The sequence below is a fragment of the Myripristis murdjan genome, chromosome 4, assembly GCF_902150065.1.
Source record: "Myripristis murdjan chromosome 4, fMyrMur1.1, whole genome shotgun sequence".
Lineage (NCBI taxonomy): Eukaryota > Metazoa > Chordata > Actinopteri > Holocentriformes > Holocentridae > Myripristis > Myripristis murdjan.
The window spans coordinates 33,215,295-33,231,768 of NC_043983.1; the positions used below are offsets into that span (position 1 = coordinate 33,215,295).

The following is a 16,474-nucleotide window of genomic DNA, read 5'->3' on the forward strand; positions in this document are numbered from 1 at the left end:
GCAACAAAAACAACAACAACAACAACAGAAACTTGAATGAGCTTTTGGCAAACATTCCACATTGTTCACATTTTAATAGGCTACCTTCACAATGGTGTGTTCACTGGTAAGCGGAAAACAAAGTACCATTTACAAAATTTCATTAACATAGCGTTCATATTGTCTCTATGAAAGCAAGAGAGAACGCTAACAGTGCTAACATGATGTTATCCAGAGAGCTGAGAGGCAGATGGACCACTGTATTGGTTAAGGAAAAATATTAAAATAAAACTCTACAGGTATGGGAGCAGTGTACCTGTGAAGGTGGCAGGGAGAAATGTTAGGAGGATCTGTTGGGAATTGATGTACTTGGCGTAGCACCTCCACTGTGGCGTAGAGCAACTCCTCTCCCCCGGCAACGGCTCTTCATCAGCGAGGTCTGCATTACTGAAACTCTATCACAGGAAGAAGACATAAACACACACACACACACACACACACACACACAAATTTGTATTACCACACTTGTGAGGAGTCCTATCAACTACATTCACTCCCTATCTCCTAATTCTATCCTTAACCCTCGCCACTTAAAGCCTATTCTTAACCCAAACCTAATCCTACTTCCAATATTAAGCCTAAACCCACATCTTAATCCTAAAGTTGCACCTTGAAGAATTGAAGACCTTCAAAAAGCCCTCACTTTGGAGGATTTTCTTCAAACTCCTGTGCTTTTGAGGACATTCGGTGCACAGAAACAGAAGAGACACATGCAAACTACGCAAATGTGTGCATGACAGGTGTTAACAACAACAACAAAAAAGGTTAATTGTAAAAGAAATCAATCATACATCTGCCTTGGAAAAGTATGCAAAATACTTTTTGTGGTGTCTCACCTGGTGAATTTGTTTTTAAATACTTTAAATACTTTTTCCTGTGGATGGGGTTACCTGTAAGGTGCTGGTGGAGCCTGTCACCTCCTTACTGCTGCCAACGGTGTGGAACGACATGGTGGTGTCCTGCCTGTCTGGAGGCTTCATGCACTCCTCTGGAAAAAACACAAGAGACAGCAACAGAGCTATGAGCTACAAAAGGGCCAAAGGACAAAGTAAGACACGGTATGTGCACCGCTCAGGAAATCACTGCCTGTAAATAATAATAATAATGAAAAAAGAAAAACAGTGACAATTTTTAATTATCCAAACACTAGTCCTTCTACTTTTGTCTTTGTTTTTGGTTTCTGAGGGGCCCATGCCTGTGTAAGATAATTAATATTTTCACTTGCCACTGGATCATATAGGGTTAAAGATGCATTTGAAGTCGTCATTGTCATTGCTGTCATCAGTCACTGGTGCAAATTTGGGTGCACTTGGTGGTAAAGGAACAATGCATGAAATGCTTCCCAGACCATGTTTTACCACTGCAAGCGGTAGGTCATGCTAATATTGTTGTGTAAACTATTTCAGGAATATTGTTCTATCTGTTAGCATTTGGTTTATTATCAATGCCTTAATGTTGGTAAAGACGGAAGAACAGAGACTTCTGTGCACCTGTGATCTTACATAGTCAACACAAATGTTCTCTGACATATAGCTAATAAGTTTTCAGCTAACTTGTTCCTGTGTTTCTAGCAGTGCTTTATTGATGCGCATATGTCAGAGGACAGAGCAGTGATTGTGCTGTAATTTTTCTTGCCAGATAAAACATCGAACTGCTTTTGAACTTCTGTCTTCTGAAAGTACTAGTGTTTTTGTGCTGGTTTATTACTATGATTAGGGGTTCAAGCCAACCCCCTCAGTTCAAGCCAGCTGACGACAGAAGACAAATGATGGTGTAAGCTATGGTGGCATTTTGACGCATTTGATAGTGTCCCAAGTTAAGGTATTAACAGATAATCATATCACCGGAACGCTACAGATCCTGGCTATTGAATGGTGTAGCTGAAATACTGTTAAGGTTAGGTGAAACTTCTCAAAGTTCCTGTGAACATTCATGACAAATACAGGAAAATAATCTTGTATCACTCTCAAGCCAAACTCAGGTTATTTTGGGGAAGCATCCTCCTGTCATTTACCAATATTCACCCAATTTCTCCTCGCAGATTGATAAAATATTTCTGATTCTGATCTGAAAAGCAAATATCTAGCTTTGAAAATAATATTATAGGGGGTTGAGAGAACATTATGAATCTGTAATGAATGTGGCAATAGCGATAGGGATATCTATCTGCAATAAATTTCCACATTACAGATGAATAAACTTGAGTTTGAGTCTGCTCCAGAAGACACATTAAAAACTTCAAAGATTCAACAATTCATTGACTGTGATGACTAGTTGATTCTGAGATCGGTATTACAGTATTTCCATCTCTAGCTGTAACTTTCCTCATACAAACCTTACACACAGCTCTGTCAAGATTTGCTGTCTGTTCCTTGTCATTTGAACCTGACCGGATTCTTTTTAGACACTTACCTTTAATAACAGGCAAGGAAAAGGGTGCAACGTGGCCGTCCCGCTCCCGCTCTAAGATGTGGTGCATGAAGGTCACATGGTCGCTGTCCGCCAGTGGGATCTCTCTGTCGCTGAGCTCCTGCTCCAGGCTGCCGTGGAAGAGGCTGAGCAGGAGCTCGTTGGGCAGACAGGGAGAACCTTGAATCTGCTCCTCATTTTCCACTGCAATGGACAAAAATGTGACACCTAATCAATTCAATCATCTTTTGACTTTAATGAAAATGTTACTCTTGGGAAGTGAATACCAGCTCTTAGAGGAGTACTCCAACTTTTTGGACAAAATATCCTTTTTCCAACTTAGGCAGACTGAGAAAAGATGTTCGATACCATTTTCTGCCCTGTACATCCAATGGTTCAGTTCCCATGGGTAGCATTTCATTTTAGCTTAGCATAAAGACTTAAAGTTTATGGGAGTCATTAGCCTAGCTCCATCAAAGTGAAAAATAAACCTTACAGCACCCAAAACATTGGGAGTATTGCTTTAAATCTGCAAGATCTCTGGATGACTTTATTGTACTGCCATCTTTGGTGCTAAGTGCTTATTGCTGAGGCATTCTGGTAGTCACTCCCATTGCCACGTTTTCTCTCCACTGTACTTGTATTGGTATGCCTGCATGCCATTTCAGTTGCTTATATTATCAAGATTTTCAGTGGATACAATGGAAGGCATGCTAAGGGGCGTGTTTGTGATACAGGGCAGATAGAAAAGCACAGACACAGCCGACTGAATGTTACAGCACATAACAGAAATCTGCAGAGGGTTGTGACGGCTGCAGTACCTCTACACAGCGTGAGGAAGAAGAGTTCAATCTGCTGGCACTTTGGGAGCAGCTGGATGAGATCGAACTGAAAAGGAACCATGTGAATGTTGTCCTCTGAGGCCAAGGCTTCTCCTGCATCTAAAAATGAAAAACATGAAAAAAAAAAAAAAAAAATACTGCTTTGTCAACCACACTTCCAGCACAAAGAATAGCAGAGCAGAGAATGTGATTTTATGCAACAATGGATTTCACAACACGCAGACTTCACATGATAAAATATGCAGAATTTGACAGTGACAGCAGTGGACAGGTAACAGACCAACAATTGAGGATATCGTGGCATGTATTCAGATATATAGATACAAATATATGGTAGTATTGTAAATCAAAGGAAAACTGTATCGACAAAAAATGAAATGTTTAATGAATATTTTCTGTACCCTTAGTGTTTAATCGTTACAACTTGCATTCCAGTTTATAGGTAAATAAGCATGATTTATATTTCTAACTTAAGACTTTCATCAAAAGTGTTTCATCAACCTGCTGTAGTTGAGTCAGTTCAGTCATTTAGGCTGTGAATATGTCATTTGCCTCAACACTAATCATCTGCCTGATACCTGGTCTGGCTTTACAGCTGAAATGCAGCTTCAGTAGTCGTATTCCGGTTCCACAGGAGAACCGCACAATGAAAACCACGAATTGGATTTGCAACATCCTTTGTAATGTTCTGTGTGGCTCTGGTGACACTGAGCACATTTACATGTACATTATGATATCTGGACTGTGGTCACACTCAGGACATGCTGTTTATATGGAACTAAGATAATAACTGCTTACACGCAGAGACACATTTCCCCTCTGAGGTTTTCTTGTCTATTGCTTGATTATAGCGAGGGGATTTCATTCACTCTGCTTAAATAATAAGAAACAACAATAAGAACAACAGTTTTATTATAGCCTAGAGGCAGTTTACTCCAGCTAAGTTGGACAGTATGTCTTAATTTTCTGCTTGTGGCAGCTTCATGGTTGTCAAGGTAACCTGCACAAGTTTCAGTAGAGATCAAATCTCTGTCTTCATGCGCAGTTTGTCAACCAGTTCTTTAAGAAAACAGTGTTTGAGTTTCTACTTCATGTGTTATCATCACTGCTGCAGCTTTACATCTTTAAGCTTATTAATAATAACTGACAAGAGCATCAGGCTATAATAAGGGCAATATCTCCTATATGGATAGCAACTTTCCTGATCCACTAATGATTGACTGACTAACTCTGAAACTGATTTTTCTGCCGAATAGCAAGGTCTTCTCAATCTCACAACCTCACCTACTCAACTGCCCTTGGTTACTCGGCCTCTCACATCTTTACACACTTCAGCAAACAAATCCCACATTGTAGTGATTTCTGTCATCCATGAATCATGTTCATTTTTTCATTATGGAAATCAAGAACTCAGTTGCTTTATCTCCCCCAGAGTGAAAGACTTTACTATCTGACCCTCTGTCTGTGTCAGTTCTAACGGTAAACTAAAAATGAATGGATAGTAATTAAGGAAAGTGTGCATGAAGGTGCTGTCAACTTTTTACAGACAGAAATAAGGTGTTCACATGTCTCAGCAGCCTGTTTTTTATCTGCATATCCAAGCTGGCAAAACCAGTATGCAAGATTAATCCAGTTACTGTAGATGGAACATAATAGATGGAACATTAATGTATCCTGATAATAACCGGAATATCAATTTTATATATTTATTTTAGTTGTGGAGAACACTGTAAACTATGGGTTTCATAGACAGTAGACAGCCAGTTTACCTCCCACATCCTTGAACCCGGCAGGTGGAGAGTACACCTGGTCTTTATTCTGACACAGCTGGCTCAAGTACTCAAAGGTCATCATGGTGGACATGCAGGCCAAATCCCTGGGGAAGATCTGTAACACAGTGGGGCCACTATTAAACACAAGCTTACTGAAAACAAATGAAGAGGGAAATTATACAAAGTGCAAATTTAAAGCATCTATTATAGAGAGTACCATGTTACCATGCATTCATGCTGGAAATAACACCAGTAACAAATCACAGAAATCAGCCATCAATAGCCAATGAGAGTTCTGTGGCTCCTTGTTTCCAATATAAATGTGATTTTGTCTCACCAACAACTGCCTACGACTTTTGTTTGAAAGACTACAGGAATAATTATCTCTAAAATGAAGCTTAGGAGAGCGGCTGCATCCATCGCTGAGGACAAGGGTAAGCACTGAACTAGTTCTACTGATTTTTGCTTATTTTTGAAGGGTGCTACCAAATTAGAAAATTCCTTTGTTCATTCTTATTCATATTAGCACATCTGTTCTCTGTTTTGGCAGAATTTCTTGCCGTCATCCTAGCTCGGACTTTGCAGGTTGATAAGCATTGGAAGTGTTTGAAACAGGGCACTAAGAAGAGAGACAGTCAAGGTTTAAGACAGACGTGTCTGAAAGAAGTGCTTTAAGCCAGTGTGTTGTTTACAGAGCTGATTCCCTCCCTCTGTCTGCTGCGTTTATCAGGATCTGTCTATTAACTGAGAAAAGTTTTTTTTTTTTTTTTTTTTCAACCAGCAGTGCAAGAAGATCAAATCACATTTCAATGTTCCGTCTTCTGTTCAGCTTGCATCACCACTAATGCAGGACACCATGGGGGTTGAATTTTTTCCTGAGGGGGCTGTTTCTCATGGCAGTCTGGTCCTCAAAGGTCCAGCTATACTGCATATTATGCCTCCAAAATACAGACGGTGACTGAATGCTGAATGTAGTAAAGGAAAAGGCACGTATGGTTCTCAAAAAGTGCTGCATCAAGACAAATTCCTGTCACGTTACAAAAAGTGTGAGGTCTGGGAAATAATTTATCAAAAAGTCTGAGTATCAATTTCCATCACTGAATGTGTGGTTTGTTGTTAGGGGTGTATGCCCTCCTTGGTTCATCAATCTGTTTGTGTGATGAACTGTGATTTTTTTTCTCTCTGCAGATCTTGCACGTGAAGTTTTTTTGTTTGTTTGTTTTGGCTTTTTTTTTTTTAGTGTGATGCAAACTGATCCCAAACACATTTCATTTTTGCTTTTGATACACACTGCCTGAGGGATCTCCTGGTACTTGAGGCCCTGGAAGTGGCGATGCTGGTCCATGCAGTTGATCACCATGCCGCTCTGTGGTTCCACCCAACACTCGGTCACCAGGTTCAGCTCCGTGTCCATATCGATGGCCTCCACCTCCGTGTCGTTGTCATCATCAGTGGAGAAACTGCAGTCCCATTTAAAAAAAAAAAAAAAGACAAATGTGCAGTTATTCCTTGACCTAATGTAGTAGAAAGTGATGATGACTAAAGTTCCTTCAATGAAAAAGCCAGAAGGAAGAAGTGAATCTTAGTGTGGACTCTAAACTATGTAACAATGCAAGTTTTGTATTGTTTTGTTGACCTGAAGAAAGTGCTGCCAAGAGGCCTTTTGGCTGATATTAAAGCCGTTTTTCTGAAAAGTTCAACTTGTTTCAACAGGAAGAAAAAGAAAAAGAAAAAAGCCACTGGCTACTTTGGCCACATTTGGGAGTGACACAAATTTGAGCTAAAAATGTAAACAACACAGACGACGTAGATGTGACTCCATGCAGGATCGGCTGAATGAAGAGGAACTGGACCTCCTGGCCACTTCTGGCATGTTTTTATCTTTTTCTCCTTTCTGAGGCATGTAGAGAGCTGAAATTTGAGTTTCCAGTCATCTCGACTCATTCATACACAGCTCATGCACTTTTCGAACCACTCTGGCACATTATACTCAGTGGTCTTTGGCTTTTCACAGTCCAGTTTACTAAATCCCTCCCTCCCAAAGTGACGTGATTAGTAAAAAACAAAAGAAAATGACTGGACTTCATGCACAGAATAAACCCTTGGATTTATTCTGTGGAAATGTTCTGTGTGAGCCTTACCTGTCTTTAGTGGAGGTAGAATGAGGAGGGAACAAAATGTACTGAACAATACAGGAGTGACTTTCTCTGTCCGCATCCACTGAGATGCCCTGGGGACACAAAATTAGCTTCTTCACAAACAAATCAGCAACAGAGCTGCAGACTAACATGATGAACCATATACGCATTTTACAATATTTGGTGTAATGTTGCTCATATGTCACATATGGAAGAAACATGGAAACAACTCGCTCTCAATGCAAAGCTGTTGATGTCGTAGTTAAGTTGTGCCCATCAGTGGGTGAACATTTGCTGCTGCCAGAGGCTGAGTGTATTGTTTTTTTGTTTTCTTCTTACCTTCATTGGCAGCTCTATCACCATGTTTACAATGCCCTCTCCGCTGGCAGCAAAATGAAACCCTTCTGACAGGCGGATCCTAAGCAAACATCAAAAGAGACTTTCAGGCAACAATTTAACATTCTATAAAGCTGCTTATCTAACCATAAACTGAACCAGTCGTTATGTCATTAAGTATTCATGAGCTCCGCCGCAGTGTTGAAACAGCTATTATGCAGCGCTAATGAAATAAAAGACGCTGGGTCAAATTTGCAAACAAACACTGTTGTTGTTTTCTAGACTTTTTATAGCAGCGCGGTGTGAGTTATCTCTGTGGGAGTCTTCAAAGGAACTAATTACTCATAATTACTGATAATTTCAGCTACAGTTAGTCAAGACTGCTGGAAAGCACTTACAGCCCGTGTTCATGAATGTTTTAATTTAACAGTTTGCGCTGGAACAGTGGCTCATTAAAAGTGAGTTTGGCTCTGGGCAAGTGTCAGTCCAGCTGACACAGGCTCAGGTTTTCTTTTGGTTTCCATACATACATTATAAATCACATTATTAATCACTTCCCTGGAAAAGAGGAGGATTCATTTTCTCAATTAATCAGTTACTCATGTTAGACTGAGATTATGAAGACAAAGCACCACAGGTGGAAACGGAAAGCTTGGCGGGACTAGTCGATTTTGTGATTTTACAATTTTCTTTTATGACTACTGCAATGTCATAAAATATGCAGGACAATCAATAAAAAAACAAATTTATTAAACTAAACTGATTTATCCTGCACATTTTGATACCAGCTGTTAAGTACCCCAAAACTCACTATTAGCTGAAGTATTTTACCATATATTTTCATCATATAATTATTATTTTGTGAATAACTGATCAAAAAAAAAAAAAAAATTAACAAAACCCTTAGTGAAGAGCGAGCTATTCAGTTATTCATCAGAATGGAACAGAAAAATGCAGTTTGTCCACTGAGGAAAAAAAGACTTTGCAATGTGCAAATGTGTGCTATTTGCATAAAGCATTAGCTAAAGTGAATACATTAAAACAATTATAAGCCATAACATAAAACATGTTGGTGCTTTTGCACATATTCCACTTTTCATCAGGATAGGATAGAGAATTATTATTTTTTGTTTTGTTTTTTGGGTGATGAAAGGACGTCTGCTGTGTGAACTCACTCGGAGAGCATGGAGAGGATGTGAGCGACAGCCTGCATGGGCACGGTGGGACCCTGGCTGCTCTGCACCGCCCAAACCCAGCGCTGGTGCAGGAAGTAGCGGGACAGGGAGGCCAGGGTGGACGAGGCCGTCCGGTTGGCCGCCACGCTGAGCGGAGCCGCCATGTTGGACGGCTGAGGAAAGTTCTCCATGTTGAGGATGAAGGGAGTCCTGAAGTCCAGCGGCAGCTTCTCGTACCTGTGGGGCATTCAACGTCGATTTAATTCACATTAGTTCAGATGGAAAACTCAACAGATAATTACAATACGATACAGTATGACATGTGATGAAACCCTTTTTTTGTCCCTGTGAGACATTTTGTCTTAAACTCATGGTGGCCTTCCATTCAGATAAAACACAGAAACACAAACCCAAAGAATCCCTTGGAGAACCCTGGTGAACCTTGGAGAACCCTTGGAGACGTGCTCGTGATGAAGGGCTAAAAGTATCAGCTTCATTTGACTCCCTTCACTTAAAGGAATATTCCGGTGTTTTGGGCAAAATAGCTTTTTTCCAACTCACCCAGACTGAGACAAGATGTTTGATACCATTTCGATTCGGTTCCTATAGGTTGCATTTTGTGTTAGCTTAGCATAAAGACTTAAGGTCTATGGGAGTCATTAGCCTAGCTCCATCAAAGTGAAAAAATAAACCTTACAGCAGCTCTGAAGCTGTCTTATTTACACAGTGGATCATGTGGATTTGGAATACAAGTCTTGGCATTTAAAAAAGAAGATAAGTCAATCTGTGGTGGATCTTGCTCTACCCTCAGCGGTGTGTGGATCACTGCGATAGACAAAACGATAAATGTGTTCAGAGGTTACATTTCCAACATCTTCTCCTAAACCAACAATCAATTTATTTAAAAAAAAAAATCCAAGATGTGTGTTTCAAATATACATGATAGAATATGTAAATCAGACAGCTCCAGAGCTGCTGTAAGGTTTATTTTTTTTCTCTTTGATGAAGCTAGGCTAATGACTCCCCTTGATTTCAAGTCTTTATGCTAAGCTAACACAAAATGTTACCCACAGGGACCGAACCACAGGCCATACAGTTTGGGAGTATTTCTTTAACAAGCCTAAAAAGAAAGCTTGTTGTGAACATTTCTCACTGAAACCAATAGGTCAAGGGTGTTAGTTTATAGCCAGCACCGCAGATTGGTTTGAATTTAAAAAAGGTAACCATGATAAGGAGTAATTTTTCAAAAAAAATAAAATAAAAAATTGACAGCACAGAAACTTTGACATACATAGTAAGTGTCTGCTTAGGAAAACTTTAGCAGCGAATTATAAAGTGAAAAAAATGTTTTTAATTAAAATACTGTAAGCTGTCAAGATCATTTTATTTTGTAGTTTCCCATGCAGCTGCAGTTGCACTACCAGGCAAACTGACCTTATGAGCAGCTTCTCCAGAGGTTTGTTGAGCACCACCACACAGGGTCTGTCTGACAGGGCCGGCTTGGCAGCAGGGAGCGAGGGCGACTTGGAGGGCGAGGGATGGCCGACGGCCTTCCTCTTGGTTTTGGGCGTGGCCTCTTTGTTTTGAACGCGATGTGGGAAGCGAAGTTTGAGGATCTGCTCTCGTAGCTCATCCACAATCTGCAAAAAAAAAAAAAAAAAAAAAAAAAAATCACTCTGTACCCCCGCTGAAGACAAACCGCTTCATTAGCAGCCAATCGTCACACCTCAGTGAGTTTCTGTACAGAAACACCAGCGCCGGATTGGCAGGGAGGAATGTTCCCTACAGGAAAAAGGGTTGCTAGTTTGATCCTGCATGCTGTCAGTGCCTGAAGCACCGAGGGGCCCATGAGCAAGAGCACCACATCTGTATGTATGTGTTTGTCAAGCAGCTCCAGGGATGGGTTTTGAAAACTTGTTATCTAAATACTGTCATACAACAGAACATGTCAAAGTGGCTGCATCTGTCATGCGTAAAACACACTCAAAAGAAAATAACCATCATCATTTTTCTACTTTAATGATTGTACAGTTGATTAAACAGTTGGTAGACCGACTGAAAATTCATTGATTATAGCTTTTGATATTTGATTAATTATTTTAGTCATTAAATACATTACTAAGGTTCTTTGGTAACACTTTCCAATAACAGTACAACAATTAACGTTAGTTAACGCCATAATGGTTAATTAACTGTTAGTTAATGATTATTATGGCATTTACTTATGTTAATAATATCTACAATAACCCTTAAATAACATATAAATTAATACCTTGGCATGAACAGCATTAGCAAATTAGTTAACAGTTAGTTAACTATTACTTAATGTTTATTACCTGTTACTTAATGTTTATTACGGCATTAACTAACGTTAATTGTTGTATTGTTATTGTAAAGTGTTACCGGTTCTTTAAACACACGTAACATTTATTAGTATCAGCTTCACAAATGCTAACATCTGCTTGCTTTTATCTCATATTGATTCATATCATTATAAATTAATACATTGGGTTATTATTTTGGCTGCTGGTCAGATGTGGTGAGCGACTGGCAGACATCACTTTGGGTGCTCATTCACTGTGGTAAGTACTGGTCATTATTTTTAACATTTTATTGACTGAATGAGTGATTGATTAGGCCAAAAAAATGGTGGATTAATTAAAAATGAAAATATGCCTAACTTGTTGCTCTAAATTAATAATTTATGAAATATTCATATAAAAGAGAATTCAGGATGTGATTTAAAAGGAAAACATAACACTCAAAAAATAAAGTGGAAAAAATCCAGAAACACAGTCAGTGTTCACTTTCTCAGCTCCAGCTGTCCAGTCTAATACCGTTCAGGTCAGTTCAGGTCCTTAACAATCGCCAAGAAAACAATTCTACTCAACTGGGTAAACAGACACAACATCTCAAAATCTCAGTGGCTCCAATTACTGTCTGAGCACATCACCATGGAAAAACTGAAAGCAATATCTAGAAACCAACTTGACCAGTTTAACCGCCATTGGGTCCCATTAATCCCACTCATCAGCACCAGATTAAATTACTCTCATCGGCTTACAAACATATTCAATACAACCAATCACTTACACAGCCATACATAACCACACCCTCAAAACCCAATAAACCACTAAATGCTTACTGTATATAGAACTACTTACTGTATATATAACTTATTTTTACTTATTTTTATCTATATTGTAATTTATCTTTTTTATTTTTTTTTTGTTCTTTATTATTACATGTTTGCACTAAAAGGAGCTGCTCTTAATCTCATTGTACATATGTATAGTGACAATAAAGGCATTCTATTTTATTCTATTCTATTCTAAAGTGGCCACTGAGTGTATATATTTTTAAGGATTAGAAGGGAGAGCAGAAACAGTATAATAGTAAAAATAATGGGATAAAGGACATCATGTAAAGGCATGTCAGTAAAGATAAGCTCAGAAGTGATTTTAAGGGTGACACTGAAGATGTTTAGGATTATTAAAAAACAAACCCACATGACTTTCTTCACACGTGTACTATTTAAGTTTCACATACCTTGTTCCTGATGTGGGCCAGGGTGCCGATAGGGAAGCCCAGACGCAGCACCATGCAGGGGGCTTTGGAGATCAGACGGACCAGGTAGAAGGAGCTGGGCGGCTGGTCAGACGAGCTGAGGAAACAGCACTCGGTTAAATTTCATAATTTTTCCAGAAACAATAAAAAAATATAGTATTGAGTCAATATAACATGGAGTTCACATTAAAAGATGAGCATAAAGGCAGTGTCATGATCTAAATGCAGCACAATAAGCTTCGGTCTATGGGAAATACTTCCAATTTGAAGGATTTTTAAAAAACATAATTATGGTCAGTTTAAACATATCGACTAGCGGCACAAATATAGACTAAAAAAATATTGGTTTTATTATAATAATGCTGTAAACATAATTATCGCGCTATCTGTATTCAAGGCAGGATTAAATAGTGGATGAGCTAACATTACTTATGTCATTGGTAACATTTTGGGCTGTATGAAATGAATTAAATTAAACTGCACACTGAGCTATTACATTAGGACTGCAGCCTCAGGTTATAGGGATTGGGACTTAAAGTAAAAATCCTTGTATGAATGAAAATGAAAATAAATCATATTTTAGAGTCAGAAAGGGATGGGGGGAAAAAAACAATCCTTTAAATAAAAGACTAAAATAAAACTGAGATTCTCATTTTGTGCTTTCAGATTACTGCTAGCAATCATAAAACTGTCTGTGTCTGTCATATGACTTGTCTTTTTTTGGCATATTTATAACCAAGTAATAGCTATTTTTCAGAGATATTCAGTTATGTTTGATAAAGGGAATTATGTAAAATGTGCAGTTTTATCTGACCTTGTGGCTTACCGTTAACATAACCACAGATCATATTTACTCTGTATTCTGTGTGTCAGCAGTGTCCTGACTGTTCTTGTTTTAATAACACGATGAGGTGAATAAGTGACAGCTGGCAGCGCCTCACCTGTATATGAGCTTAACGTACGAGTATCCCTCCACCAGCACGAAGCTGCTCCAGTCCCTCAGCAGTGACGTGAGGGCGGAGTGGGAGATCCGACACTGGATGGTGCTGAAGCGTCCGTTGTTTCCAGCCGTGTGAATGTGTTTTGGCACCGGCCTGCACAGACACGACCAAGAACACAATGACTTCGGGGAAATGGGAGTACAACAGGAAAATACATTTAACAAATAACATTTTATTTAATTGCTTTATTTGTTTTCTTTAAAGTCTCCATGAAGTGAACTCCCATGATTTTTACTTCCTGGCAAATAGTGCATCTTTGTTGGTGACCTCATGCTGCAGCAAGAAACTTTCAACCTATAAAACCTTCACAGTTTTTTTAAACAACCATGTTTCCATCCCTAACTGAGACCCTGTCCGTTAATGAATTGTCCCTCCCCCATCTGCTTATTCCATGTGTCAGATGAGTCTACAGGGTCCTCACTTCAGTTGAGTGTAATGCCCCTTTAAAAGCATGTAGTGTGCAGCGTGTTCTCTCCTCCTTTTCTAACTGCATGGAAAAGATCCCAGCTAACACAGTTACTGTTTGGAAAAAGGAGCTCAGCCACTTTTACTGCCAGGACATTTGACATGAGACACTTTGGACTTTTACTGCAGGACATTTTTACTGCACTACTTCTACTTCTACTGCAGTCACATACCAGCAGAGGAACAGTACTTCTACTTCTACTGCAGTCAGATACCAGCAGAGGAACAGTACTTCTACTTCTACTGCAGTCAGATACCAGCAGAGGAACAGTACTTCTACTTCTACTGCAGTCAAATATCAGCAGAGTGACAGTACTTCTACTTCTACTGCAGTCAAATATCAGCAGAGTGACAGTACTTCTACTGGAGGAGCAGGTTGTAGTTCTCTGTCTACTGTTGGGCAGTTAACAAGCCAGCAAAGCCCAAAACCAACTGTTTGTTCAGGTGTAAAACCTGTGCAGGTGTGTTTGATAAGTTGACATTTTGCTTCAAGTCAGCAAATATAATCCCCTTACCGGGTGAAGATGTATGAATAAGGCAGTATGTCGGAATATCCGCATATATTTATACAACTATTGCTCTGCTATTTTCCTTTCAATGTAAATTTTGCAGCTATCATTTCTGACTGATTGAGGCAAACTCTGCAGCAGGAGAGCATCAGCGGAGGGTGGAGGGGTGAGCGCATTAGCATTCCTGGTTTCCTTCAAATTATCTGCTGCTACCACAGCTTTACCTGAGCTGACTCTCCTCAGGCTACAACTCACAGTGTTTTGCAGTCGAGACTGGTGCTAAACACGAGGCAGTTTACTCTGTCATGGCACGCATTCATTTTTATTTCCAAGTTTCAGCTATGAAGTTAAAGTTGAATGAATCCACACCCACTCCACCACTACGTTTTCATATCTCTTTTTCCAACCTGGTTGCCACATGACAAGCTGCCGTTTGTGCAAAGACAATTCTCTGATGCGTTTCCATGACGGCTCAGGGCATGGCTGATAGCTTTGTGATGCAACTGCTAAGCCTCTATTGAAACCGCCGCGCGAGTGTAAGCAGCATCTCACATGTCATGCTCCAGGATGATGGCGATGCGATGCATGTGCAGCCATCTCTGCCAGAAGTTGGCGTCCATAGAGAGGATCGGCTTCCAGTAGGAGGCAAACTGGGACTGGGACGAGTCTTTGGATCCACTGTGCTGCAGAGACAGCACCTGGAGGACAGGAGGAAAAGACGAGTATGTTCAAACAGGTGCCAAGACAATAAAAAGTTACTGGACTGAAATGCAGTACCATTAATAAGAGAATAAAACGTAGCATTGCACAGTAAATGTACAAAACACTAAGAACAGCCGTACGGGTCCATGCAAATAAACGCACCTCTAAAATATGAACAACTCACATTTACATTTATTTATCTGGCATGCAAAATCACTATAAATCATACTTTATGATGGCACACTGATCGTAATTTAAAGTGAATTAACTATGCATTGCAAATCCAAGGGTACAGATTATGAATTGGAGGACACACGGTTTAATAATTTGTGGGTGCAGTTAACAAATAATGCACACAGATTTGTAAAGTAAGAGTAACAGATTTTCACATGGATTTCTTTCTTATACTAAGGAGCCCTCCAGGGGTCATACAATTCCAATTTGATCCATGTAAAACGAAAAATTGAAAACATTTTGAAAAAGCTCCCTGGGTAGGAACAAAAACACTGATTCTGTATGTTCTCTCTGTGTGACCATACACTGCAGCGAACAGCGTTTGAGAGTCAACACTGCAGATCTGTAGCGTACCGGAGTGGTGGAGCCGGGAGGGATGTAGAAGAGAGGAACCCCGTTTTTGGTGCTCTCAGGGATTGTGTAGTTCTCCGGAATTGAGTTGAAGGACTGGAGGTGAACCAGCATCTGATCTGTCTGGTTTATACTGGAGACACACGTGAGAGAGCGCACATAAACATCCAGCACCTGAACAGCAGCAACAATTTAAGGTCATGCACATCAGCAGTTTTCACCGAGCATTATGATAAATAGACCTTTACATGGTCATTTTTGCTCCTCATAGCCATTTATCCACACTGTTATTTTCTCCACTGCAAACAGATTGTAAAACAACTCTGGCAAAACAGATTAGATCAGATCCATCGGAGGAAAATTTGACTGTACCTGCTGGAAAAAAAAACACAGTGTGGGTTGCACAACATGAATGTCAATGAAGTCTATCAGCGATTACATTAGGATTACATCTCTGTGATTAGATTCTGTAAATACTATTGTGATTGTAGATTACATTTAGATTTAACTTCTGCCATTCCATTGTTTTCTGCACACTGATGAAAAAGCAGTGGTTCTATATTTGTATGTAATATCTTAAAAGCTGTGTTTGCTAGCGTTACTGTAATCTCCACTAAAGAGGTTAAGGCAGTCAAACCGCTGAGATCACATTTCATAAACAGATCATTAATTAGCAAGGCTGCTGCCGAGGATTCTTTTCAGGTGCTGTTTATCTATTGATTTTTTTTTTTTTTTTTTTTGACAGACTGATTCATCATTTGGCCTAAATAAATAAACAAATAAATAAATAAATAAATGGTAAATGGACTGAATTTCTAAAGTGCTTTTCTAGTCTACCAGCCACTCAACATGCTTTATAATGTTTGCCTCACATTCACACATACACACACACACACACATACAGACACACACACACTGATGGCAGACTGAGGCG

At 39.5% G+C, this 16,474-nt stretch overlaps 1 protein-coding gene across 2 annotated transcripts in view; it reads right to left on the reverse strand.

Annotated features, from left to right (window-relative positions):
* The window catches only part of szt2 (SZT2 subunit of KICSTOR complex), a 156,002-nt gene that overhangs the window by 126,258 nt on the left and 13,270 nt on the right, over positions 1–16,474 (reverse strand). For both annotated transcript variants that reach the window (XM_030048953.1, XM_030048952.1), the window contains exons 11-24: positions 15,544–15,673; positions 14,806–14,951; positions 13,220–13,372; positions 12,261–12,375; positions 10,146–10,351; positions 8,712–8,948; positions 7,540–7,618; positions 7,204–7,292; positions 6,354–6,522; positions 5,060–5,177; positions 3,270–3,389; positions 2,452–2,652; positions 930–1,027; positions 296–434 (exon numbers count right to left, since the gene is read on the reverse strand). In XM_030048953.1, coding sequence (XP_029904813.1) covers positions 296–434; positions 930–1,027; positions 2,452–2,652; positions 3,270–3,389; positions 5,060–5,177; positions 6,354–6,522; positions 7,204–7,292; positions 7,540–7,618; positions 8,712–8,948; positions 10,146–10,351; positions 12,261–12,375; positions 13,220–13,372; positions 14,806–14,951; positions 15,544–15,673 — 2,000 coding nt within the window. The remainder of the gene's footprint in view (positions 1–295; positions 435–929; positions 1,028–2,451; positions 2,653–3,269; positions 3,390–5,059; positions 5,178–6,353; positions 6,523–7,203; positions 7,293–7,539; positions 7,619–8,711; positions 8,949–10,145; positions 10,352–12,260; positions 12,376–13,219; positions 13,373–14,805; positions 14,952–15,543; positions 15,674–16,474) is intronic.